The sequence below is a fragment of the Tetrahymena thermophila genome, assembly GCF_000189635.1.
Source record: "Tetrahymena thermophila SB210 genomic scaffold scf_8254711, whole genome shotgun sequence".
Taxonomy (NCBI): Eukaryota; Ciliophora; class Oligohymenophorea; order Hymenostomatida; family Tetrahymenidae; genus Tetrahymena; species Tetrahymena thermophila.
In genome coordinates this window covers 78,523-105,204 of record NW_002476476.1, presented here as the reverse complement: position 1 = coordinate 105,204, position 26,682 = coordinate 78,523, and the positions used below count along the sequence as shown (strand labels likewise).

Genomic DNA, 26,682 nt, shown 5'->3' with positions numbered 1-26,682 from the left:
TCTATATTTTTAATCTAAATTAATAATTCTTTGCAAAGATTTTTTTAATTCTAATTGCATTTGCTTGATAAATACAAAATACATTCAAAAATATAAAAATAAAAGAAATCTTATTTCGCAAATAAATATTTTTTCAACCATTAAATTAATAAAACTAATTCTGCTTGCATTTTTGTGTAAATATGATTTAAGATAAAATAATTTCGATGATTTGTTTTTATAAAATTTTGAAAACAGATATGATTGAATATTTTTTACAAGATAAAGTAATTAATTTAAATATAAATAGGTAGAAAGAAAGAATACTTTATTCATGATTAATCATTCATTATATTTATTTATTTTTTTATTTATTGAGTAAATGTTTGTTTATAATGCAAAATTGTAATAATACATTTTTCAGTCAAATTATTTATTCATTAAGTAATTTATTGAAATATTGAAATCAACGCTTAGAGTTATTGCCACCTCTGTTATTATTATTGTTGTTGTTATTATTACTATTATTATTTCTATTATTATTGTTATTGTTTGAACTCTTTTTATCTTCTGCATTTAATTCGTCGCTATTTTTACGTCTTAGTTTAAAACCAGTTGGTGGTGGCTTAGTTTGAGTTTGTTGTTTTGGAGCCTCTGATTTTTATTACTATTGTTAGGATTAAGAAGAAGAGGATGGATTTTCTTTGGGTTCATAAACAGGTTCTTTCTTTTCTTTTGGCACGAATTGAGTTTCTTTCTTTTCATATTGCTTCTTTTCGTAGGGCTTCTTCTCATATTCACGCTTTTCTCCTTAATTTTAATTTTCATTGAACTTTCTCTCGCCTTAGAAATTTCTCTTTTTTTAATCATCATTTTCTCTTTGTCTGGGTTAGTAATCGTCATCATTTTTCTTTCTTAATTAATTTCCAGTGTATTTATTACCACCTTAGTTACCACTACCGCGACTAAAGTTTTATCCACCACCGCCACCTCTTTTATTTCTGTATTTTGATCTTTGGTTTTCTTCTTCTTCATCACTAAAGTCACTATCTTCTTTTATTTTTTAAACTATATCTTCGTCATCTTCATTCTGAGCATTATTTTAGTTATCAAGTTTATCCATATTCTTTTCTTCTCTTCTTTTACGAGTGAATTCATCGATGTGAGAGCCCTCTTTAGTCTTATAGCCTACATCATATTCATCTTCATCTTCAGAATCTTATTGTCTTCTATCATTGTTGTATTTAGGCTTACGTTCTCTGTTATCCCTTTTCTTTTTAAAATCTTTATTATCTCCTCCTTTAGCAGGTTGATCCTTTCTCTCTTATTTATTGTTACTTTAGTCAGACTCTTTCTTTTCGTTTTACTTTTAAGTGTCATCTTTCTTTTTATATAGGTTATTTCCTTTGCTTCTATCAAAGTCTTTATCATCATCTTTCCTGCTATCGTTAGCTTTACTATTTTCATCATCTCCTTCTTTTTTCTTTTTCTAAAGAATATTTTTCTTTTTATCTTCTTGCTTTTAGTCACTAGTATCTTGTTTCTTTTCAGGACTTTCTTTTTATTAATCTTTTTCTTCTTCTTCTTCATCGCTATTTTCTTCTTCTTTTGCCTTGCTCTTCTTTAATGTGTTGCCTTTAGAGAATTTAGGATAAGAAGGCTTTTCTTTCTTCTTTTGTTTGTCATCTTCATCATCACTAAGTCTCTATCTAATTGGCTTTGGAATGTCACTATCTGATTCATCGCTTTAGGCTTAATATTTTTCATCAGCTTTTTAGTCTTTGCTTCTTAAATTTAAATAGAAAACTTAATCTAATCCAAGATATGAATCAGAAACCAAGAAAACAGTCAGCTTTTTGCTAGTTTCGAAGCTCTCAGGTAAAATAATTTGAATATCCTTCTTTAAATTCTTTTTGAAGAATATTTTCTTCAAAGCATGAAGCTTGCCTGTGTATTCATCACCAATTAAAACCCACCAAGATGCATCCTAAATATAATAATTATTTTTAAACTTAAATTCTATTTATATTTATAAAATTCATACTTTAATTTTTCCTGTCTTCTAAACAATCACCTTATTGGGATATTTTTCATTCTCCTTATCAATAATAATTTAAACCACTGCTTCACCTCCTTCAGTGAGTTAAATTTCAGCTTTATTTTATTAATAAATGGAAATGTTTTTTTTAATTATTTAATTAGATAAATTACATTGTTTCAAGTTAACATCTTGCTTTTGCAATTTTTCAGAGTCGAAAGGATAAATTCTGGCCCTAAAGGAAATATCTGGTAGTGATTTGATAGCTTCTTCGACTTCTCTCCAGAGTTTATCATCACCGAATTTCTTATCTATCTTCTTTAGAGTAGGACGAAGAGTTTCCTTTTTATATTCTTCTATTAATTGACAGAAGTGGACCAATCCCAATTTCTTCACAATCTGCTAGTCGAAGTGAGGAACATTGATTAATGGACTCTAATCAAACCAAACAGCTTGCATAATCATTTGCATGATCATACATAAATTAATGCATGTATTCAAGTATCTCTTTTCAGCTACTAAGTCGATCATGGCACTCAAAATACGAACAGAACTATCAACAACGATCTTTGCATCAGTAATGTAATCTCTAATAGGAGGAGGTAATCTAAATAAGTGAACCTAATTAATTGATAAATTTTATTATGTAAACAATGTTAAAAAACAAAATTAAATTTATTTGAGTTATTTTTTGAGTGAAATAAAATAATAAAATTTACTTAATAAAGAAGGAAAGTTTTTTCATTTGAAGAACTGAAAGCACTCTTATCACACTTAAGAGGACAAATCTTAGAGAGAGCTTCATTGTAATTTTCTTCGTTGTGACGGAGAGGAATTTCTTCGAATTCTTTGCAGTATGAAAGAACTCTGATAAGTTCTGGGATAGTAATATTAGCAGTTAGATTTTTTTCAAAGTAGAAAACTGATTCGTGCTTAATATAGTAGAAAGCAGCAAGCTAACCTAAGAAAGTTGGAGTAACATTGAATTTTAATTCGTCATCAATGGTTATGCAACCATGTTCAGCTAGTCTGTTCATACATTCATCGACCAACTCAATTAAGAACTTTTTAACTTGCTTGGTTTCTGCGTTTTCTAAATTGTAATAAGTAGGATTTTTAAGCATACGTCTGAAGAAATATGTCCATGTAATCCAATCCATGCATTATTGTTTGTTAGTAATAGTACCACTAGCTATTTCTGCATTAAAGTGGTCATGGATTTGGCTGATAAGAGATGATTCGATAGGGAAAGGATCATTCAAGTATTTTCTATAGAAATTCTTTTTGCTTTACTCAACAAAAACACAAGCAATACCTTTATCATCGAATTGTGGACGACCAGCACGACCAATCATCTATAAAATATCAGTAACAGGCATGTCTACATATCTCTTTGTCTTAGGATCAAAATACTCAGTACCTTTAATGATTACCAAACGAGCAGGAAGCTTTAATATTTTAAATTATATATTAAAAATATAAATAATAAATAAATATCATTCATACGTTAACACCCCAAGCTAGAGTTGAAGTGGCAACTAAAATTTAAACTTTGTGGTTCAAGAACAATTCTTCAACAATTTTTCTATCATCTTGATCCAAACCTGCATGATGCATACCTAATTAATATTTAAAATAACCCTTTAATACAAATTTATTCAAAATATATAATCTAACTTCTTTTTTATTTTTGATATTTTGTACATTTTTATGTAAAATTTTGTTTAAATCAATTTAAAATAAAAGATATTTTTTATTTTTATCTTAAAAATTTTAAGAGTATGTTTTTAATTTTAAATAAAAATTATTATAATTTATTTTTAGTGAGCATTACCGATACCAAATGAGAGGGTTTATTTAAGATATTCATCTTTAACGTTTTCTAAATAGATTTAAAGCTCGTCTTCTTAGCACATTACGAAAGGACTCTATCCGCCACCGATATCATGCATGGCATGAGCTATTAAATCTAAAGCAGTTAATCTTGTTTGTCTTCTTGATGAAACAAAAACAAGAACGGGTTTCTTTTCACCAAACTTTCTGATTTGTTAGAAGGCAGGCTTATTCATTTCAGCCATTCTAGGACAATATGCTTTTGCGCTTTTTTTTATGAAGGTAAAATTAAAGATTTAAATTAATTATAATTAATTTTTTACCTAAAACCATCAAAATAGATTTTAAGAGGAACTGGACGAACGTGAGGTCTAAAGTTGAAGAAATAATTTTTAGGAACACCAAACCAATCAGCAACATCTGTACCATTAGCCATAGCTGTAGATAGACCAACCATTCTAACCTTATGTCCTGTTTTTGAGGAAATCATATTCATACGGGAAACAATAACTTCTAAAACAGGTCCTCTGTCTTAACCAAGCAAATGGATTTCATCAAAAATAACCAAACCTGTCTTTTAGACATAGTTTCTATTGTGCCAGTTACGTGAAATACCATCCCACTTTTCAGGTGTAGTAATCAAAACATCTGCCTTGAGCAATGCATCTAAATCAGGAGTGTAATCACCAGTCAATTCTAGCACAGTTTTTCCAATTTTTCCAAAACGAACTTCCCAATCTGCTAATCTTTCTTTAGCTATAGCTTTCAAGGGTGCTACATAAATAACCTATTTTATAAAATTTAGATTTTATTTTAAATTTATTCAATAAACTAACTAGCATTACCTTCTTTTCAGGATATAAGTTGAAAACTCTAAGGGCAGATAATTCGGACATAATGGTTTTACCAGAACCTTTTATATAGATTAAAATGTTTTCATTCAATCAATAAATATGTTAATGAATAAATTAATTAATATTACCTGTGGGAGAACCAATAAGAATGTTGTGGTCAGTGTTGTACATTGCATGGAATATTTGAGTTTAATTAGGATTGAAGTATTTCATTTTGTAAATTTGCTCAAAATCAGAGTTGTTAAGGGCAGAAATAGGTAAGGGATGGAGATCAAGCAATTCAGTGTATTCCATCTTCTCACCTTGGAAATAAATATGTTCTAAATTAATTTGTACTTCAGTTTCAGGTTAGTTGACCCAAGTGTCATGCTAAACAAGTAATCTGTAATAGGGAACCTTGGAGTCTCTGAAAGGAACGAAGAAACTTATTTCAGTAGGAGTTGAAGTAAAGACTTATTGTTAGCTGATTGTAAAGCTTTCGTGATGTAAAATTTCATTTTCATCATCAACAACTAAATTGAACAATTCAGATTTAGAATGCCATCTATTAGACCAAGACCACTTTGGTGTAATTAAAACATCTACTTTAAGGACTGTTTAAGCAATAGGACGAACAGAATATTCAACCTCAACTCTAGGAATGAAACAAACAAACTTTTTAATAACAGTAGCAATTCTTGTATTCCAATTAATAGCATGAGCTAATTCAGTAGCTGGCATTTCTCTTATTGTATCCAAGCTTATTTCTCTGTCATCAATCTTATAAACGACATCTTCAGAGATGAAACCATCCTGTTAAATTGAATAAAATAAATTAATATAATTTTATTTTATTTGAAATATTATCAGAATAATAAGATAAACTTTTCATCTAAATTAAATGGAAATAAAAATCTAAAAATAATTAAAATTTATTGCAATATTTTCATTTTTCATATTTGAACTTTCTTTTTATTTTTAATAAAAATTTATCTAAATTAATTTTTTTACCTTGAACTCTTTTCTTTGCTTGAATGAGTTATATCCTTGCCAGTTTGATTTACAGAATTGATGGAGAGGACTTTCGTCTGGGACTAGTCTGGATTCAATGTATTTACACCATCTTTGAACAAGCTCTGCGTTAGAAGCCATAGATTTTTTAGTGACTATATCGAGCATACATCTCAATAGACGGATTGAATTTTGAATGACGAATTAAGAGTCAGATATGAGTGAAAAGTTCTCGTATTGATATTTGGTAAGATAACCTGAAATAAGAGCTAAGATTTTTTCAGGTGTATCAATGAGAAGAGTATTATTATCAGCTGAAGTGCTATCGTTTGTGCCTATTTTCTTAATGTTGATATCAATTTATTCTTCAAAAATCCAGTATTTCTTGATAACTACAGCAAGTTCTTCAGTTTCTTCTGGTCTCATCTTGATATTTTCAAATTCCTTAGCTTGAGAAATAATCTTTAATATGCCTAAATCGGATTTATATTCAGTTCTCTTTTACTCATTTTCTTCAATGTCTTCATCATTATCTAGAGAAATACCAAACCCTTTGCAAAAAGTGTTCATAGTATCGCAATTAATATAATAGTGAGAGGTAATTCTACCCAATTCTGTAGATGCTAAATAATTATTTTATCTGTCCCATCTGATCAATCTCAACTTGTCTAAATGTTCAAGTGCATTTTCGATGGTTTCTGTTATATGCATTTCTATAGAGAGTTCTTTATTTTGAGCTATCTTGCAACCATAACCCATAGGATTTCTTCTCAATCTGATAGAGTAAAAAGTGTAGTTAACCCAATCAAATGCTTCTTTTAATGTGGCTATATTTCCCAAAGCTATTTCAGCATTAAGGGCTTCCTTTAAGTGTGCTGTAAATCTACTTTCAATAAAACTTGCATTATTTAATTGAGCAACAAAGGAGTTCAATTTATTTATATCAGTCATCAAAGTTGCCTCACCATTGTTATCGAACTAAGGTCTACCAGCTCTACCAAACATCTATTTTGATAAGAAGCAAATTAAAATTCAATTTAAATCATATAATTAATTATCTTTACTTATTAAATATCGAGAACAGACAAATCCTAAGTTCCACCTCTGCTTGGATCGTAAACATCAGTACCCTTTTAGTTTAATATTAAATAAATTTTAATTGCCTTCGAATCAAATAAATTACTTTAATGATAACACCATAAGCAGGCAAGTTAACACCCCAAGCTAAAGTAGCTGTTGCGACGAGAATTCTAATTTGGCCATCGTTAAACATTTTTTCAACAATATTTCTATCTTTTCTCAACATACCTGCATGATGGAAACCTAAACCCCAAGGAGCTAACTTTTATAGTTCCTTGTCTTTAATTTTTGGTAAGGAATGCTTATCGCTATTAACTGGCTTGAACAAATGCAATTCTCCGCAATCTTGAGCTTTCTTCAATACATATTAAGCAGTAACTATGGTTTCTTTTCTTGAATGGACGAAAATCAAAACTTGCTTTTTGTGCTCTAAAATACCCTTAGAAATAGAATAAGACAAGTCATTATAAATATCGATTTTCTTTCTTTTCACTTTAAAGCCTGATTATTTTGGTTCTCTAACACCAATATATCTTTGCATGAGAGGAACGGGTCTATAAAATAATCAAAAAAAAATTAGGTTTAGATTTTATTAACTAAAAATACCTGTATGTTGCATCGAAGAAAAAGACTGATTCCTTTTTAACGTGGAGGAAAGAAGCGACATCCAAATAGTTAGGAAGAGTAGCAGAAAGACCAAGCATTCTGACTGATTTTTACTATCTTTCAATATTTTGTAGAGTACGAGAAACCAAACATTCTAAAACAGGACCTCTTTCGTCGTTAAGTAAGTGGATTTCATCAATAATTAACAAACGAAGAGTTTCAGCAACTTCGTTTTTCTTACGTGTGAAGACATCCCATTTTTCAGGGGTAGTAACTATAATTTATGTTTCTTCTATTTCCTTTTTAGTGAGTTGCATATCACCAGTTAATTCTTTGCATTTAACATTCATATGTTTAAGCATTCCTGAAAATTTGTCTACTATTTCACTAGCTAATGCCTTCATAGGGGAAATATAAATAATTTTAAAAGTAGGATCAATAAGCTATTTAGTTTGAGGATTGATGTGTTTCTCTATTTCTCTTAAAACAGTCATCAAAGCGATGTTTGTTTTACCAGCACCAGTAGGGGCGCAAATTAAAATGTTATCATCTGTCTAAAAGGCAGTTTTGTAAACTTTGGATTGTACTACATTTAATGACTAAATTGAACCAAATGCTTCCTAATTTAAATTAAAATTTTGTTAACTCAATTATTCATTTAAAATTAAAAGTAATTTCTTACTCTTGCCCAATCAGGGAAATTTCCTTCGATTTTAACAAGATCAGTAACGTGAGTGTGATGTCTTGGCATTGGAGATATTTTAAGTTAAATGTATTCTGGATAATCACTTTTTTCAAGAGAGGGAATTCTTTATACTAATTAACTTTATTCTTATTTGATAAAATCTATTTCAGAAAATTCGTCATCAACATCATATTAATTTTTGCTTTAAGCCTATGAAACTTTTTAATCTAAATCTTTTTTCTTTAATCCTAATCTAGACTCCCTTTCGATATCTATATCTTTCATACCCTATTTATTTTATTTTTCATAAGAACATCAAAACACATTTTTAAAAATTATTTACAATTGACTTCAAAATTTCATAGTTGGTCAAACCTTGCGAGTCATCAGTTTTCATAGAGCTTATTGAGGATGAGAATTGTTTATCCTTTGCGAAGTGATTTTTATACAAGTAAAGGATGATTTCTTTTCTATTAGAAAGCAAAAATCTGCAAGCATCAAAGTCATCCAAAAGATTCATGAGAATTTCTTGCAATTGTTCATCAGTATTACTTTTGTTGCACAACGCCTTCAAAACATCAAACAATAAAAACTACCAAAAATCAGGTGATTTGTTTTTCAAAACATCTTCATATCTTTCATAGAACTCCTTAACATAATTGAGCTTTTCTTTTTATCTGATTTAAACTATTTCATCACTTCTGAATTCATCAAACAAATCATAACCATATCTGAATTCAATAATGTTTTCATGCGTATTTTCATTATAAGAATCAACATATTCTAAAGGCTTAGAATCTTCATCAATCATCTTATACTCTTTTATAATTTTTGTCTTAGACTCATCCTTTTCATCAAAAATTGGAGTTTCCATGATCTGCTTTTGCATATCTTCTATGATATAAAACAAACTCAATAATAAATTATAAGGTTCTTCGCTGTTTTCTAATTTATATTTTGGCTCATAGTCTTTCTTCATCAATTACATAAAGACAAGATTGCATTCATCTGGTCTAAGTTAAGCTTCCTTATACATCTTATAAATACCCTAATAATAGCCAACGCATCTTAAATTATGCTATAATTCACTATGTTCTTCCAGCTTTTATATATCTATTCCTATCTTCTTAACATAAGTCTTATAATCCATCATTAATTTTCGTAATTTTGCGTCTTCAGTGTAGTATAATCTATAAATAATATCCATTCTTCTTAATTTCATCTCAGTCTACTCGTCCTCATATGAAGTATCCTTATATTTCTATTAAATTAAATAAAAATTATGATTATTGTTTTTTATTCTAATTTATTTATATTGATTAAACTCTATTTTTTATTGTCCAAAACCAAATCAAATATTCATTCATTTTCATCTGAGCTTTAAATATAAATTCATTTTAAAACTTTTAAATGAATTTTCTCAAATATCAACGCAATTAAGATTAAATTTAAATCAATTCATTTAACAATTTGACATGAATTCAAATTTTTATTTTATTTAAAATCCTTAATAAAATAATTTCAGTATATTCTACTTTAATTCAAAAAAATTGATTTGACCTAAACTTTTATCCTCTCAAACAATTAATCTAAAAACTTCATTTTGCTTTATAAAACTTTACTTTTTCAACCTTATTCCTTCTATTATGTTTGCCTTGATTAAAAAATTGATTTCATAATAATTTTGCTCTCAACTGAAAAGAAAATCTTGTTTAGTTTGGTTTTGATAAAATTGTAGAAACGAAAATATTCATTTTGAATAATTAAAGAGTTAATCATCTAAATGATATGTATCCTTTCTATAAAGAATAATTCTTACTTTAATGTAATCTTCTCTTTGATTCTTAGTTCTTTTAACTGTATTATCGTCATTGTTTTCGTAACCTGACGTTTTTTCCCTTAACTTCCAAGTAAATCTGCATTTCTACCATAAAAATAATAAATTTAAAAATAATGAAAAGCAATTTGATGTGCTTTAAGTAAAATTAATCTATTAAAATAAGATGATTTTTAAATGGTTACTTCTTTATTTGCATAGTGGACTAAGGTTGTAATGAAGTGCTTATTTTTACCTTCTCCTAAATCTTTATCACTCATTTACTACTTAAGTGGTTTAATCTATAAAGAAACTTATTAATGAATTTATATATGAATATCTCTTTTTGCTATTTCTTAATTTTGCGCTTTAATACTTTTTCTTGCAAAAGCAAGCAATATATATGTGATAAAAAAGGATTTTGCCTTTAATTTTTTTATTTAATTTTTATAGAAGACAGACAGATAAATAATAAATTACAAATAAATAAACAATCAAACAAACAAACAAAGAAAGAAAGAAAATAAATTATCACCTATTATATACTTTTTTCACTTTTATTTTATTTAAATCCTTAATTTATCCAAAATCTTTTTCATTCATTAAATCCATGTATGACAAGGGACTTTATTAGCTATTTTGTCATATCTTATCAAAAAAAATAATAAATAAATCTTAACACTTTCAAATCCTATAATTTATTCTTCTTCTGTTTCTTCCATACAGTTTTTATAATATATTCTTCTAGAGCAATCATCAAGCAAACAAGTTTCACACACATATAGCGAAAACAATTTTATTCTACTTAAAATTTTAAAATACAGATCCATTTTTTTTAAAGACCTCCTGCTTATATTTATGAGAGCAGTTCTACATTAAAGAAAAAACTTTAATTGATTTTTTAACGTAAGAGTTCAAAAATAAATTTATGAGAATGAATTATTTGTTAAATAAATTCAAGCAAAAATTATTTGTTCATTTTATTAAATATTTTATGAAATAAAAATTATTTTATTTAAAATTCTTTTTTAATTTGCTTTAACTGATTCAATTAAAAAATCTAATTATTAATAATTATTTCATCATATATATTGATAATACTTCTATATTTTCTTTGATATTTTGTTAGAAATATAATGTCAATTTCTATTTAACTATTTTAAATAAAAGATTTGGTTTACTTTTGAAGCATTTTGGATGTTATAAAATAATTTCATTTTTTTTGCAAAATCTTTTTGAACAAAGTAAATATTTAAAATAAAATGAATTAGGTTATAATTTATTAGAATTTTTGCAAGACTTTAAGATATTTATTATTTCTAGCATATTTAAAGACATATAGGCTGAGGTAAAATATCTTTAAAATTCTTATTTTTGTAACAGAAAATTAGATTTTAATAGATTTTGTTGAATTAAACAGACCTTAAAAAGTAAAGTTAACTATGAATAAATGACTTAACTACATATAGCTATTTAAACTAGCTTTTATTTTTAATAGAATGTTTGAAGATGAATGCTGTTTGAAATTATGAAAAAGATTAAAAATTTTATTTTCAAAGAATCTCGCTATACTATCTATGAATTGAACGAATAGAACATGTAAACACACTTTAAATGTTAATAATCTACTAGTTACAGTTAATTATGCTATAGCTTTTATATTTATTTTCTTTTTTATACAGAAACTGTTTGAAAATGCTGATGCTTTATCTTATCAGTTTCTATTGATAATTGTTGTGCTAGAAAACTAACTGCAATTCACTTTAGAAAGCGAAATTGTACTGTTTGATTGAAATAATTTCTAAATCACTCAATTTTCCTTAACGTCGCTATCGTATTCATCGAAATATGCAAATCCTCTGACACCTAGTTAGAATTTATATGAATAATTAATGAATCATGCTTTATCTAATACAATAATAAAAATATATTAAATTATTTACTGTTTTGTAAAACGATGAATGTATAAAGGGGAACACCAACAACAATTGGATAGACCAAGATGTTCTTGGGAGCTAAAGAAAACATGGGGAGACCAACGAAAGCAGTCTTGAAGTTCCAGAAAATTCTTCTCATTTTTATTTGCTATTATTTATTTACTTTTTGTTGATGATATGAATGACCTATTTAGGAATAGATATTTTTAATTAATTTATTTAATGTAATATCGCTTTTATTTTCTTTTCGATAGATTTCTTCTTCTTTTTACTCTCGTTTTTAGTATGATGATGATGATAATCTTCAATCAATTAATTTTTTGTTAATTCATTTTAATAATAGTTAATAAATCCATAAATACTTTCTTTCATTTTTAATTATTTATTTATTTCTTTCTTTTTCATTCGTTTTCAAAATTATTTTAAATATCCCAAATTATTTTTCTTTCAAATATTTTCTCTAACAAAAATTTTATTTCTTTTTTTGTATTTTCACAAAAGATATTTTTTTCTAATTTATTTGAAAAGCAAATTTCATATAAAAAAAGGTCGTACTGGGATTCGAACCCAGGTCAGAGGATTCAAAGTCCTCGGTGCTAACCGCTACACCATACAACCGTAGTGCTTATATGAGCTAAAATACTATATTTGTTTTTATTAATTTTACATTCTCAAGTTAATTTTATTTTTATTTTGAAAATAATAATAATTAATCACCAAACAAGTAAAAACGTAAATAAATTAATAAAAAAAAGGTCGTACTGGGATTCGAACCCAGGTCAGAGGATTCAAAGTCCTCGGTGCTAACCGCTACACCATACAACCGTAATAGTAAATTTAAACACAAATTCTATTGAGAGTAAATCCCCTAAAAATATATTTATTTTTTAAGCTTTTTAAATGTTTAACTTGATTAATAAATAAATTAATAATATATTAATAAGCATTTATTTTTATATTAATTTCGCTTAAATTTATAAACGTCATTTTAAGTTGAATTAAATTTATTCAAATCACTTTTAATTACTTTAAATAGAAACACAACTGAAAACAATTTTAATATATCTTATAAAATTAAAATAATTCATATAAATATTACTATTATAATTAATTATTTTGATAAATTTTTAAAAATAAAAATTATTGAGTTTTTAATATTTTTAATTGTAGAAATTTAATATAATTTTAAATATTTTACTTAGTAAGTGTAAATAATAATTAAATAAATAAATATTGATATTTAACAAAAATAATTAACTGAATATAAATAATAAATACGGTATCATTTTTTTAATGTTAATTACCATAAGTCCTTGAAAGGTACTAAGTTGCGAGTTGTAAGTTTAATTAATAATAAATGTTTAAAAACCAAAAATTTTATTTTGCATTAATTTTTTAATCATGGTATCTATCTAATTAATCATGATAAATAAAAAATAGATTGAAATATTATTGATAGATAATATTTAAGATTAAAATCGAATTGGCATATAAAAGATTGGCATCTGTATAATTTAATAAGATATAATATAAAACTAAATGCTTCAAATGATTTTATCATTTTTCGAGAAATAGGAGGACTCGTTTTAGAGGAATTAATTAGGTAATAAATGTCCTTTAAGTAAAATTTATTTTTTAATTTTTTTAATTTTTATAAATTATTAATTTAAAAACATATGAATGATATTTATAAATATAAAAACAAGAATAAAATCTATCTATCTCTTTTATGTTAAAAAAACTTTTTCAAAATTTTATTTAATAAAATATATAATATTCAATTATTCAAATATTAATATTTATTCATTCATCCTTTTTTCGCCAGCTGTTTATCATAATAATATTTTTTTAAAGACAACTAATCTTTTTAATTTAAGACACTTGTTTATTACTTTGAATATTTATAATATATTCATTTAGCTATCAATTCTATAATAAATTTGTGTAAAGTTTAAATAAATTTTAAATAAAATATAATTTTAAATTAAAAATTATTTCTTAAATTAATAAATAAAATAATATTAGTGGAATAAATAAGATAAAAAAAATAAATCAAATAAATTCTAAGAGCTTTATTGTTTTAAATTAGTTTTTATAATTAAAAATATCACAATCTAAAACAAATAAACTGTTTTTACAAAAGGTAAAGTGTCAAATTTGAGAGATTAATGCACTTTGCTAAACCAGAACCTAAGCCTGATGTACCTTCATCACCAATTTGATTGTAACTTTTTAAATATTGAAGAAAAAATAAATCATTAATTATTTAATGAAAAGACAAATATGAAGAAAAAATATGAAATAAAAAAATAAATTAATAATAAAAGCAAAAGTTGAAAATAAAATGATGAGTTAAATTAACAAAGAAAGAACAAAAAAACAATCACAATAAAAAGAAAAAGAAAAAGAAAAAAGAGCTTTATTGTTTTAAATTAGTTTTTATAATTAAAAGTATAACAATTTAAAACAAATAAACTGTTTTTACTCAAGCTATAGTGTCAAATTTGAGAGATTAAAGCACTTTGCTAAACCAGAACCTAAGCCTGATGCACCTTCATCACCAATTTTATTTTCACTTTTTAAATATTGAAGAAAAAATATCATTAAATAGTTAATTAGAAGGAAAAAATGAAGAAAAAATATGAAATAAAAAAATAAATTAATAATAAAAGCAAAAGTTCAAAATAAAATGATGATTTAAATTAACAAAGAAAAAACAAAAAGCAATCACAATAAAAAGAAAAAGAAAAAGAAAAAAGAGCTTTATTCTTTTCAATTACTTTTTATAAATAAAAAGTATAACAATTTAAAACAAATAAACTGTTTTTACTCCAGATTAAGTTCCAAATTTGAGAGATTAATGCACTTTGCTAAACGAGAACCTAAGCCTGATGCACCCATTACACCAATTTTATTGTCACTTTTAAATTATTGAATATTTTTATCATTAAATAGTTAATTAGAAGGAAAAAATGAAGAAAAAATATGAAATAAAAAAATAATTTAATAATAAAAGCAAAACTTGAAAATAAATTGATGAGTTAAATTAAAAAAGAAAGAACAAAAAAGCAATCACAATAAAAAGAAAAAGAAAAAAGAGCTTTATTGTTTTCAATTAGTTTTTATAATTAAAAATATCACAATCTAAAACAAATAAATTGTTTTTACAAAAGGTAAAGTGTCAAATTTGAGAGATTAATGCACTTTGCTAAACCAGAACCTAAGCCTGATACACCTTCATCACCAATTTCGTTGCTACTTTTTAATTATTTAAGAAATATATATCATTAAATATTTAATTAGAAGGAAGAAATGTAAAAAAATTATGAAATAAAAAAATTAATAAATAATATAAGCAAAAATTAAAAATTTAATGATGAGTTAAATTAACAAAGAAAGAACAAAAAACAATCACAATAAAAAGAAAAAGAAAAAAGAGCTTTATTGTTTTAAATTAGTTTTTATAATTAAAAATATCACAATCTAAAACAAATAAACTGTTTTTACTAAAGTGAAAGTGTCAAATTTGAGAGATTAATGCACTTTGCTAAACCAGAACCTAAGCCTGATGCACCTTCATCACCAATTTTATTTTCACTTTTTAAATATTGAAGAAAAAATATCATTAAATAGTTAATTAGAAGGAAAAAATGAAGAAAAAATATGAAATAAAAAAATAAATTAAAAATAAAAGCAAAAGTTCAAAATAAAATGATGAGTTAAATTAACAAAGAAAGAACAAAAAAGCAATCACAATAAAAAGAAAAAGAAAAAAGAGCTTTATTCTTTTCAATTACTTTTTATAATTAAAAGTATAACAATTTAAAACAAATAAACTGTTTTTACTCCAGATTAAGTTACAAATTTGAGAGATTAATGCACTTTGATAAACCAGAAGCTAAGCCTGATGCACCCATTACACCAATTTAATTGAAACTTTTTAATTATTGAAGAAAAATATATCATTAAATAGTTAATTAGAAGGAAAAAATGAAGAAAAAATATGAAATAAAAAAATAAATTAAAAATAAAAGCAAAAGTTCAAAATAAAATGATGAGTTAAATTAACAAAGAAAGAACAAAAAAGCAATCACAATAAAAAGAAAAAGAAAAAAGAGCTTTATTCTTTTCAATTACTTTTTATAATTAAAAGTATAACAATTTAAAACAAATAAACTGTTTTTACTCCAGATTAAGTTACAAATTTGAGAGATTAATGCACTTTGATAAACCAGAAGCTAAGCCTGATGCACCCATTACACCAATTTAATTGAAACTTTTTAATTATTGAAGAAAAATATATCATTAAATAGTTAATTAGAAGGAAAAAATGAAGAAAAAATATGAAATAAAAAAATAAATTAATAATAAAAGCAAAAGTTGAAAATAAAATGATGAGTTAAATTAACAACAAAAAAACAATCACAATTAAAAGAAAAAGAAAAAAGAGCTTTATTCTTTTAAACTACTTTTTATAATTAAAAATATCACAATCTAAAACAAATAAACTGTTTTTACTTCAGATAAAGTTACAAATTTGAGAGATTAATGCACTTTGCTAAACCAGAACCTAAGCCTGATGCACCTTCATCACCAATTTTGTTTCTTCTTTTTAATAATTGAAGAAAAATAAATCATTAATTATTTAATGAAAAGACAAATATGAAGCAATAAGATTAATTAATAATAAAAGCAAAAGTTGAAAATAAAATGATGAGTTAAATTAACAAATAAAGAACAAAAAAGAAATCACAATAAAAAGAAAAAGAAAAAAGAGCTTTATTGTTTTAAATTAGTTTTTATAATTAAAAATATCACAATCTAAAGCAAATAAACTGTTTTTACTAAATTTTAAGTGTCAAATTTGAGAGATTAATGCACTTTGCTAAATCAGAACCTAAGCCTGATGCACCTTCATCACCAATTTGATTGTAACTTTTTAAATATAGAATAAAAAATATCATTAAATAGTTAATTAGAAGGAAAAAATGAAGAAAAATATGAAATAAAAAAATAAATTAATAATAAAGCAAAAGTTGAAAATTAAATGATGATTTAAATTAACAAAGAAAAAACAAAAAACAATCACAATAAAAAGAAAAAGAAAAAAGAGCTTTATTCTTTTAAATTACTTTTTATAATTAAAAATATCACAATTTAAAATAAATAAACTGTTTTTACTCAAGATTAAGTTAAAAATTTGAGAGATTAATGCACTTTGCTAAACCAGAACCTAAGCCTGATGCACCTTCATCACCAATTTCATTGTAACTTTTAAATTATTGAATATTTATATCATTAAATAGTTAATTAAAAAATATGAAATAAAAAAATAATTTAATAATAAAAGCAAAACTTGAAAATAAATTGATGAGTTAAATTAACAAAGAAAGAACAAAAAAGCAATCACAATAAAAACAAAAAGAAAAAAGAGCTTTATTGTTTTAAATTAGTTTTTATAATTAAAAATATCACAATCTAAAACAAATAAACTGTTTTTACGAAAGCCAAAGTGTCAAATTTGAGAGATTAATGCACTTTGATAAACCAGAAGCTAAGCCTGATGCACCTTCATCACCAATTTCGTTGCTACTTTTTAATTATTGAAGAAAAATATATCATTAAATAGTTAATTAGAAGGAAAAAATGAAGAAAAAATATGAAATAAAAAAATAAATTAATAATAAAAGCAAAAGTTGAAAATAAAATGATGAGTTAAATTAACAACAAAAAAACAATCACAATTAAAAGAAAAAGAAAAAAGAGCTTTATTCTTTTAAACTACTTTTTATAATTAAAAATATCAAAATCTAAAACAAATAAACTGTTTTTACTTCAGATAAAGTTACAAATTTGAGAGATTAATGCACTTTGCTAAACCAGAACCTAAGCCTGATGCACCTTCATCACCAATTTTGTTTCTTCTTTTTAATTATTGAAGAAAAATATATCATTAAATAGTTTGTTTGAAGGAAAAAATGAAGAAAAAATATGAAATAAAAAAATGAATTAATAATAAAAGCAAAAGTTGAAAATAAAATGATAAGTTAAATTAACAACAAAAAAACAATCACAATTAAAAGAAAAAGAAAAAAGTGCTTTATTCTTTTAAACTACTTTTTATAATTAAAAATATCACAATCTAAAGCAAATAAACTGTTTTTACTAAATTTTAAGTGTCAAATTTGAAAGATTAATGCACTTTGCTAAACCAGAACCTAAGCCTGATGCACCTTCATCATCAATTTCTTTTTTACTTTTTAATTATTTAAGAAATATTATCATTAAATAGTAAATTATAAGGAAAAAATGAAGAAAAAATATCAAATAATAAGATTAATTATGATAATTAGATAAATTAACAAACAATGAAAAAAAAGTAAGCTTAATAAAAAGAGCAAGGGAAATAAATCAAATAAATTAAAAGAGCTTTTATAATTTAAATTAATTTTTATAATTTAAAATATTAAAATCAAAAACAAATAAAAAATTTTTATCAAGTATAAGTGTTAATAGCAAAAAATGAAGAAAAAATATCAAATAATAAAAAATGAATAATCAATAATTAAAAATTAAAATAAAAATTAAGTTAAATAGTTAAAAATGTTTTTAAATAAAAATCAATGAATAATGATGAGAATTTCTATTAGAAATTTAAATAGTTTGAAAGTTGAAAATATAAAAAATATTAATAATAATAAAAACAATATTTTTTAATTAAATATACCTAAGATCAATATGGAGAACCTAATGAGATAAAAGTGAAGAGCTTAAAAACTTTTTTTATTAATTTATATAAATTTAAAAGATATTAATAAAAAAATAAATAATTACTTCTTCTAATCTGCTGTAATATTTAATCTATTATATCATTTATTTTTTTTTTCAAAAATACTGAATAGCAATTTATCGAATTTAAGTAATTAATTAATTATAAAGGGAGAAAAAGAACAAATAAAATTTAATAATTAATTACTAAATATCAATTTATTAATTTGCTTTTATGAACTGATATCACAGAAAAATTAATTTAACATTCATTATTTAATCTTAATATTTGTATTTAAAACATATATTTAAAAAATATGGTTGAAATTATAGACGAGTAGTTAGTTTTGTTTTAAAAAATGTTAGTAATTAATTAATTAATGTTCTTAAATTTATTTTATAAAAATAATGTTTAGAAGTAGATTTTTCTGTTTTAGCTCAGTAATTATTACCATCCTCACCATTTTATTTTTTGTACTTAGATATGATGGTAAAGGGTATTAAAAATGTAACATGTAAAAATGTAAGCTTAATCCTTATGAAGAAAGATGACAAGGTTATATTCTAGATTAAAAAGAGAAAAGGAAAGAAAGAATAGAGACTCCGCATGATTTAGACTGAACAAGATAAGGTCAGAGAAGCCTTTTATAACTTAGAATATAAAAGATATTAGGAACGCAGTGTCAGTGGTATAAAAAAATTCTTAAACTTATTTTACGTATGATTTTGAGGTAATATCTATCAACTACCTTTTTAAATTAATCTCTGATATATACACCCTCCTGCGCTTACTCCTCCTTTAATTTAGTGCATAAATATCTTATAATTTTTCAAAAGTGGTTCATCATGATTATTTTAGATTTAAAAAATGATATTTTCTTTATTTGACCTTCAAATTTTAAATCATATCATTATTAATTTAGATAGTTAAGCTTAATTAATGTTTTTAAAAGTGGGGGAATATATATAAATTAATATTTTTATTTTGTATTAGATTGGATGTAAAATAAGTGGAAGTAATTAAAAGTAAATTTAGCTTTAAAATGGATACTTAAATGAAATATATAGATAGATAGATATATATATATAATTTATACTTTAGTATAGATTTTGATGCAATAGTTTATTTATTTATTTTTAATTATCATCTATAAAATAAGATTTTTACTAGTTATTTACAGTCAGTTTATATTCTTTAATTAGAAGGAATTTTTATATTATTTATTTAATAATCCTTTCAATCACTCATCATAGAAGGTGCTTCTTCTTCGTCGATTTTGGTCAGTAAACCAGCAATTTAGTTGTCTAATAATTCTTTCAGTTTTTATTTCATTTGAGAATCTAAATCTTTAAATTAAAAATAAATATATTTAAGAAAATGCTACAACGATTTATTTATCAATTTACTTTATTCTTCAGCGAATTTAGTTGCTAATGCTTCTGATGTGTCTCCTTCAAATACGATAATTCTTTCAGTTTTTTCTCTTCCAAGATTTACATCTACAAAAAGCAGAGGCACTTTTTCTAAAGGATTTACTGATTAAAAAAAATAATATTAATAACTTGAAAGAAATAATTTATATTTTGTTTACTTGGTTAAATTTAGTTGTATTGGAATTACTAGCCCTAATTTTCAGAAGCTTTCTAATTATTTTATTCAACCTGATGTTAAAGCTCTTCTCCTTCTTAATTGTAAGAGTATAAGCCATAAGAGTCTTATTAGTTGTTCATAAAATTATCATAAGACTATTCTGTCTATTTTTAGTTCATCATATACTACTAATATTAAGAGTATTCCTAAGTCTAACTAGCTTCACCATATTATTGAACTTGTTCTGAAGTATTTTGGTTTTCTTTTTAAAATAAATTTATTAAAATGAATTCTTAAATAGATTTTTATTTAAAACTTTTGATCATAAAGAGTAAAAATTGGAATAAAATTGAATACCTTAGGTTGATTACTATTATTCGTTAGAATTATTTTGTTTTGATTAGCGATAAAGAGGAACATCATTGTATAGCCTTGAAGAAACTGGAGCAGTTTTTTCAGTTTTCTTTTTATCATTTCCATCAGGTTTGTTATATCCTCTTTAAAGCATGATATTTTTTTCTTCTCTTTGCTTGTTAGCAGCACGCATTCTTTCAATATATTTATCAGAGTCTCTTTATGATGTTACTGAAACAGCAGATACATGACTCTTTCTTAATGCATTTGAAGATTTGCTTCTAGTAATTGCAATGTCAGGTTAAAATGTGCATTCATCAAAGTTCTTTTCATATTCGATTTCATTTTTATCCTTATCCTTTTTACCGTTTTTCAACTTGGCCAATTAATAAAGTTAATTACTTTTCTTTAAACCGCATTAATTAGACATCAAAGATGCATTTGAACCGTTATTGTTCATCTGTCCACTTTAGTTAGTTAAGTTATTTTTAGAAACTAAAGAGCTTGAAGATGGAAGTGTCTAGGGATGGAAAGTGCAAGATTATTGAACTGCAATACTTTAAGCCTAGTTTTTCTTTTGTCTCTCTTATAATTGAGCTTATTTCTAGAAAACAAGCAAGTCTACATGAGTAATCTTTCCAGAAGGAGGAACTTTTACTTAAATTTCTTAGTTAGAAATTAAATTAGCTGTCTCCTCTAATAGTTTTTCACGATAATTTTCCGCTAATTTCTTAGAATTTTAATTTATCTAAGGCTAAAATGTGCTGTCTTGCTTAAAGTCAGTCTTTTTAAGTTCTTCATTAGAAAGTCTGTTTCTGTAAAGAATATCAAATTCTTTCTACAGGCATTTGGCCTCTTCAACTGGAATATTCCAATTTCCAATTTGATCAATAAAACCTTTTCTATTCTTTTAGTTAAACTATTAAAGCTTAGCCTAAAAAGAATCATTTCCCTAGTTAAACTCACTCAGTTATTATTAAACTGTTAATTGCATAAACTTTTGTTAGCCTTATTACTAATTATATAAAAAATTCATTAAATTTCTGTAAAAAAATAAAATTCTAAAGAGGATTTGCTTATTCATTCATTTAAAAACATAAAATATTCTTTTTTAATGAATGAATGAATTAATTAATTAATTAAAAGTTGGCATTAAAAAGGAATTCAAATAACTAAAAGATTTTAAGTAAAAATAAACAAAAATTGATTGATTACATAACATGGGTTTGAGGGATCGTAGTCTTCGTCTTCTTCCTCGGTATACCTTTCTTGGAGATATAGAGTGTTATGTTAATGATTGAATTTATTATAGCTATCGTTTTGAAGAGGATGAGCATAGTTTGCATTGCTATTGTTTTGGTTTTATTCATTTTGTATTTGTCTAATTTGATCTTCAGTTTAAAGTTAGAAACTGAAAATACCGATCACAATCAACAAAAATTAACATAAATTGCATTTTGTTACACCACCAAGTTCATCTCCTCTTAAATTATACCATATGTCATAAACTAATTTTCTTTCATGTCCTAAATTATTCAAATTAGATTCATCTCCAACGTTTTTTAAGAAATGAAGTCTATTTAGAATTTCACCCATTTGCAAGTAGTCTATTTTTTAGCTATTGGGATCATGCAAAATTTCATCACAAACATATTCAAATTCTCTGACAAACTTAGTTGCTACAATTTATTCAGATCGGCTTGAAATGATTCTGTTTGTTTAATTGCTCATTGTAGATTTTTGCTATTTTGTCATCACACTCTCTTACTAACTTTGAATAGTATTGATTTTTTCTTGACGTCTGAGAGCATCTTAGTATAGATGATCACCAACTTTTCCCTTTCTTACCATCATTTTGCTCTTTTCATTGATTTAAGGTTAGAAAGTATTCTATTATTCTATTTCTAATTCATATTCGGAGACACGCTAAGTTTGATTAAACTAGCTGTTAGAATTTCTTGAAGAGAATTTGGTTGTACCGCAATTTAAACCGTTGATTTGATTTGAAGCTCTAACTTCTGATGTTCTATTGCTCTTTTCTTGAGAAATCTTGTAAAGTCTATCATAAACTGGCTCTTTCTCAACTCTCTTCATTTAAACAATCATTTCACTCTTTTAATTAATTCTAGGCTAATGAGTTGTGTTTTGATTCTTTTCTTCCTAAATCTATTTAAATAATTTAATTATTTTCATTATTCAAAGTAAATTTTAAATTTATGCATTCATTCATTATTCAACGGTAAAGTAAAAGAAAATATCTCTAATTTTAAATACATTTGAAATTGATAAAAAAAGTTTAATTTCCTATTTTATATTAGCTGTTAACAAAAGATATTGGAAAGGTTATCTTGATTTGCATCAATCAAAATCTAAATTTTAGCGAATTAATAATCTAAATAGATTAATATAAATAACCTAATCCTTTTAACAAAACTGTATGTATAACTTTAAATCATACTTGAATTAATTTTTCCATCTTTTTATGATTAACATCAAATATCTGTTCATTTTCTTCATACATAAATTAAACTTTAAAAATATTTATTTATTTATTTACCTAGTAACGAAGCATGTTTATTTTTTCACTTTATTATTTTTAGAATTTTTCTTAATCCTCTAAAAATTGATTGAGTGTTCGCTACTCTTCAGGTCTTGTGCTGTATGTTTAAGGAGTAAAAGTACATTATTCCATTTCCTTTTTTTGTTACTCTAAGGCTAGTTAGTGTTTGTAATCGTTTTAAAGTTCAGCTTCTTTGTTAAGTCTTTTAAATAGCTCTTCTTAGGTCTTTTAATCATAGTGCTTTCTTTTTTATAGTTCTTATAGTTATTGCTAACCCAACAACAAATCTTAAGGTCTAAGAGAATAATCGTTTTACTGTACGTTCTCTAATCTTTGAGATAATATTTATTGAGTAAGTTCTTAGTAAGATTTCTCAAAAGACTTTATGTTGCTTGTAGAATTAGCACTGCGCTATTACTACTGTAAGTGTTAGTTTTCCTTTTATTCTTTACCTAATTTGCTTCTAAATGGGCTGGTAGAGCTTTTTGCAACTCCATAATTTCTTTAAGGTAAATTCTCCTTCATAGATAAAGACTAAGTATGCCCTAAAAACTTAGATTATTATGCCTTTGGACTGATGACCTATCTCACTTATCCTTAATAACCTATTTTCAAAAATATTCAAATCAACTTAAAAATAAATTAATAAGTAAAGTTAAAAAATTATGAAAACAACTTATTACCCTTATTGTGATAGTTTTCATTCTAATATTGCTGATTGGGATACATATTATATTGCATGTTTTACTAATCCATGATGTAGTTTTATTGATATTAATTCAAATAGTGCTCATTGTCTTAGAATTCTTCTTCATCAGATAAATGCCCTTCATTTGAATCTTCATCACCACGAATGTTGTTCAAATAAGTTGAAGATTATGGCAAATTCAAATTGCTGAATGATTTCATACTTTATTTACTTTACGACTCAAGCTCCTCATGTCCAACTTTAGACGGAATGAAATTCATCATGTTTTCTTAGTCTATTTACTAACTAACTAACTATCTGTCCCTAAATAAATAAGTAAATCCTTGTTTAAGAATATTTAAAGCTATCTATAATTAATAAATTAATTATCTTCCTTTTTCAAAGTCTTTTTTTCTTAATTTTATTATCAATTTTAAAATCTTCTTATTTAATTTGTTTGATTGGCTCTATGTTTTTCAACTACTATCTAAATTATGATTGTTAATTAAAGTGGACTACAAACAAGCAAACAAACAAACAAAAAAACAATATATTATATAAAAATTCAAAGAAAGAAATCAACCAACCTACTTAATTCTTTTAATACTTAACATATAATTTATATGTTCAATCGAATTATATTCATTTATACTAAGTAAACAATAACTCGTATTTCTAATTCCTATCCTTTAAATTTTTGAAAATCTACCATCATAAATTAAAGCAAATATTACGAAAATCTAACAAATAATTAGAAAAAATTATGATAAACTAAACCTACTTCTTTATTACTTATTTTAATCAAATATTTATTCAAAAATCAACTAATTTTTAAATGCTTTTTGCTTTTCAATCCTTTTCAAAATTTTTTATAAATTTAGTTGCCAATTCAAATGCAGTTGTTATTCAAATTGAAATTTAAAAAGCGAATCATTTATTTATTTGTTAGTTTTCATAATTAATATGGCTTATTAACTGCATTATTTTGTCACATACAAATTTATATTTTTATAATAAAATTAATCATTTATTTGTAATTTAAAAATTTTTAAGATGCTCTATCTATATTTTTTCAATAAAAAATATATTAAATAATTTTAGGATTTAAATAAAATATTGTAGACCGTCACAAATTTTTTCTTTACATATTAAGTAAATTTGGTGATAGTATGTATATTACTTCAAATTTCTTATCTAGAAGACATAACATAAGAAATCAACTAAATTTATTCGAATTACAATCCTTAAAAAATAACTTAAAATTAAGCCACATATTTTTCTTTAAATAAAAATTGATTAAAACAAATTTTTTCTAGGTTATTGAAATATTTAAAATATTTTAAATTTTATTTTGGTTTTATTATTAGAAATAAAAGAGATATTTTTGAAAAGAATCTGATTTATTTCAGCCACTTAACTTATTTATGAATTAATTTGAAATATAATTCATGATTTAAAAATTAAAATATAATTCTTCCTTATTTCTATATTACTTCTTTTTCTTATATTACCATCTTATGGACTTTTAAAATTAAATAAAAAAATATTTTAAGGAATTAAAGAATAAAATGAAATAAAATTAAAGCTAAATAGTCAAAGGATAATTAAAAGAAAAATAATCAATTTAATAAAAGGATTTTTGGGCTATATGTTCTGTGTTAGGTAGGTAGGTATAAATATTATAGCTAATTATAAAATCTTGCTTATTATTTTTTTATAGGATATGATGAATTTATTAAAAATAGCTATTAATTTTAAGATATTTTAAATTAGGATTTAAATAAAATATTGTTTTTTATAATGTTGTTCATATTATTTTTATATAGGATGAAGATTAGAAATTTTTTAAATACATAAAAAAACACATTATTGCACCATACATCAATTAGGTTGGTAAAAAAATTTTTAGAATATTTCAACCTCAAAATTTACCAGTTATTAGTGAATCTACAGTATATATATATTAAATAAAAAGAAAAAGAAAAGAAATATTATGTAATTTGAATTTATGTTACACATTTGTAAAAGAAAATAAATACAATATACTTTAGAAAAAAAGAAAAATTTATTAAATTTGATTTTTTAATTCAATGAAAATATTTTTGAATTAAATAAAAAAATTATATAAAATCTCATCATAGTTTCAGATTTCAATCTAAATCTTTGTTGGTTGAGATTTATTTTTAAAAGCTTTTAAAAAATTATTTAAGTAAATTTTACTATTTTAATTTGATTTTAGCTATAAAAGCTTGGCATTTATTTAATTTAATAAAATAAAATACGACACCAACAATTTTAAAAAGCTTTGTTCTTTTTTGGTTAAACCGAAGTCTGGGTCTGTCTGGCTTAAGAGGTATTAATTTATTAAAATCAATTTAATTTTTAAATTTTTTTATTTTTTATAATCTATTTGTTAACTTAAAAAATATTCTATATATAAATATAAAAACAATAAAAAAATCTATATAATTATATATCTAATTTATATGTTTTAGGTTGAAAATATTTTTCAATATATTATTTAATAAAACATATTATATTTAATTATTCAAACATTTAATTTTTATTTATCCTTTTTTAGCCACTTTTTTATCATCAGAGTGTTAATTCAAAGACAACCAATCTTTTAGATTTAAGATACTTGCTTTTTACTTTGGATGTTTGATTGATTTTATTATTACTTTTTTATAAATTAGTGTAAATTTTAATTAATTAAAGAGAAGGAAAATATGAAGAAAAAATATGAAATAATAAAATTGATTAATTAATAATAAAAGCAAAAATTCAAAATAAAATAAAATAATGGGTTAAATTAAAAAAGGAAGAAGAAAAAAAAGCATGCACAATAAAAAGAAAAAGAAAAATGAGCTTTATTGTTTTAAGTTTGTTTTTACAAATAAAAA

The 26,682-nt window shown here is 24.0% G+C and overlaps 6 protein-coding genes across 6 annotated transcripts; 1 reads left to right on the top strand and 5 right to left on the bottom strand. All coding sequences in view use genetic code 6, as the record gives it.

The window, feature by feature from the left end:
• Positions 1-445: 445 nt before the first annotated feature.
• Positions 446-10,162, bottom strand: TTHERM_01034400 (type III restriction enzyme, res subunit family protein; the record flags this gene model as incomplete). The annotated part of the gene is made up of 17 exons (XM_001012457.2): positions 446-1,966; positions 2,024-2,133; positions 2,191-2,638; positions 2,737-3,465; positions 3,524-3,636; positions 3,852-4,117; positions 4,174-4,637; positions 4,696-4,763; positions 4,833-5,496; positions 5,695-6,699; positions 6,759-6,824; positions 6,878-7,328; positions 7,381-8,000; positions 8,063-8,353; positions 8,409-9,326; positions 9,885-9,989; positions 10,088-10,162. The coding sequence occupies 17 exons, from the start codon at positions 10,160-10,162 to the stop codon at positions 446-448; spliced, it is 7,914 nt and encodes a 2,637-aa protein (XP_001012457.2).
• A 1,529-nt stretch (positions 10,163-11,691) lies between these two features.
• TTHERM_001034353 (transmembrane protein, putative) lies at positions 11,692-11,957 on the bottom strand (the record flags this gene model as incomplete). Its single annotated transcript, XM_012796678.1, has 2 exons — positions 11,692-11,747; positions 11,825-11,957. 2 exons carry the CDS (start codon positions 11,955-11,957, stop codon positions 11,692-11,694), a joined length of 189 nt encoding a protein of 62 aa, XP_012652132.1.
• A 1,568-nt stretch (positions 11,958-13,525) lies between these two features.
• On the bottom strand, positions 13,526-18,780 carry TTHERM_001034351 (hypothetical protein). Its single transcript, XM_012796677.1, has 13 exons — positions 18,653-18,780; positions 18,546-18,595; positions 17,985-18,074; positions 17,653-17,742; positions 17,321-17,410; positions 17,000-17,089; positions 16,664-16,753; positions 16,337-16,426; positions 16,005-16,094; positions 15,665-15,754; positions 15,326-15,415; positions 14,987-15,076; positions 13,526-13,747 (listed from the first exon to the last, which is right to left on the bottom strand). The coding sequence occupies exons 1-13, from the start codon at positions 18,689-18,691 to the stop codon at positions 13,651-13,653; spliced, it is 1,086 nt and encodes a 361-aa protein (XP_012652131.1). The 5' UTR covers positions 18,692-18,780; the 3' UTR covers positions 13,526-13,650.
• A 293-nt stretch (positions 18,781-19,073) lies between these two features.
• Positions 19,074-19,310, top strand: TTHERM_01034350 (hypothetical protein; the record flags this gene model as incomplete). Its single annotated transcript, XM_001012454.2, has 1 exon — positions 19,074-19,310. One exon carries the CDS (start codon positions 19,074-19,076, stop codon positions 19,308-19,310), a length of 237 nt encoding a protein of 78 aa, XP_001012454.2.
• Positions 19,311-19,823: 513 nt separating this feature from the next.
• On the bottom strand, positions 19,824-24,216 carry TTHERM_01034340 (hypothetical protein; the record flags this gene model as incomplete). The annotated part of the gene is made up of 7 exons (XM_001012453.3): positions 23,775-24,216; positions 23,089-23,696; positions 21,747-22,697; positions 20,535-21,546; positions 20,179-20,439; positions 19,994-20,122; positions 19,824-19,933 (listed from the first exon to the last, which is right to left on the bottom strand). The coding sequence occupies exons 1-7, from the start codon at positions 24,061-24,063 to the stop codon at positions 19,824-19,826; spliced, it is 3,360 nt and encodes a 1,119-aa protein (XP_001012453.2). The 5' UTR covers positions 24,064-24,216.
• Positions 24,217-25,929: 1,713 nt separating this feature from the next.
• Positions 25,930-26,619, bottom strand: TTHERM_001031346 (transmembrane protein, putative; the record flags this gene model as incomplete). Its single annotated transcript, XM_012796676.1, has 1 exon — positions 25,930-26,619. The coding sequence occupies one exon, from the start codon at positions 26,617-26,619 to the stop codon at positions 25,930-25,932; it is 690 nt and encodes a 229-aa protein (XP_012652130.1).
• Positions 26,620-26,682: the final 63 nt, after the last annotated feature.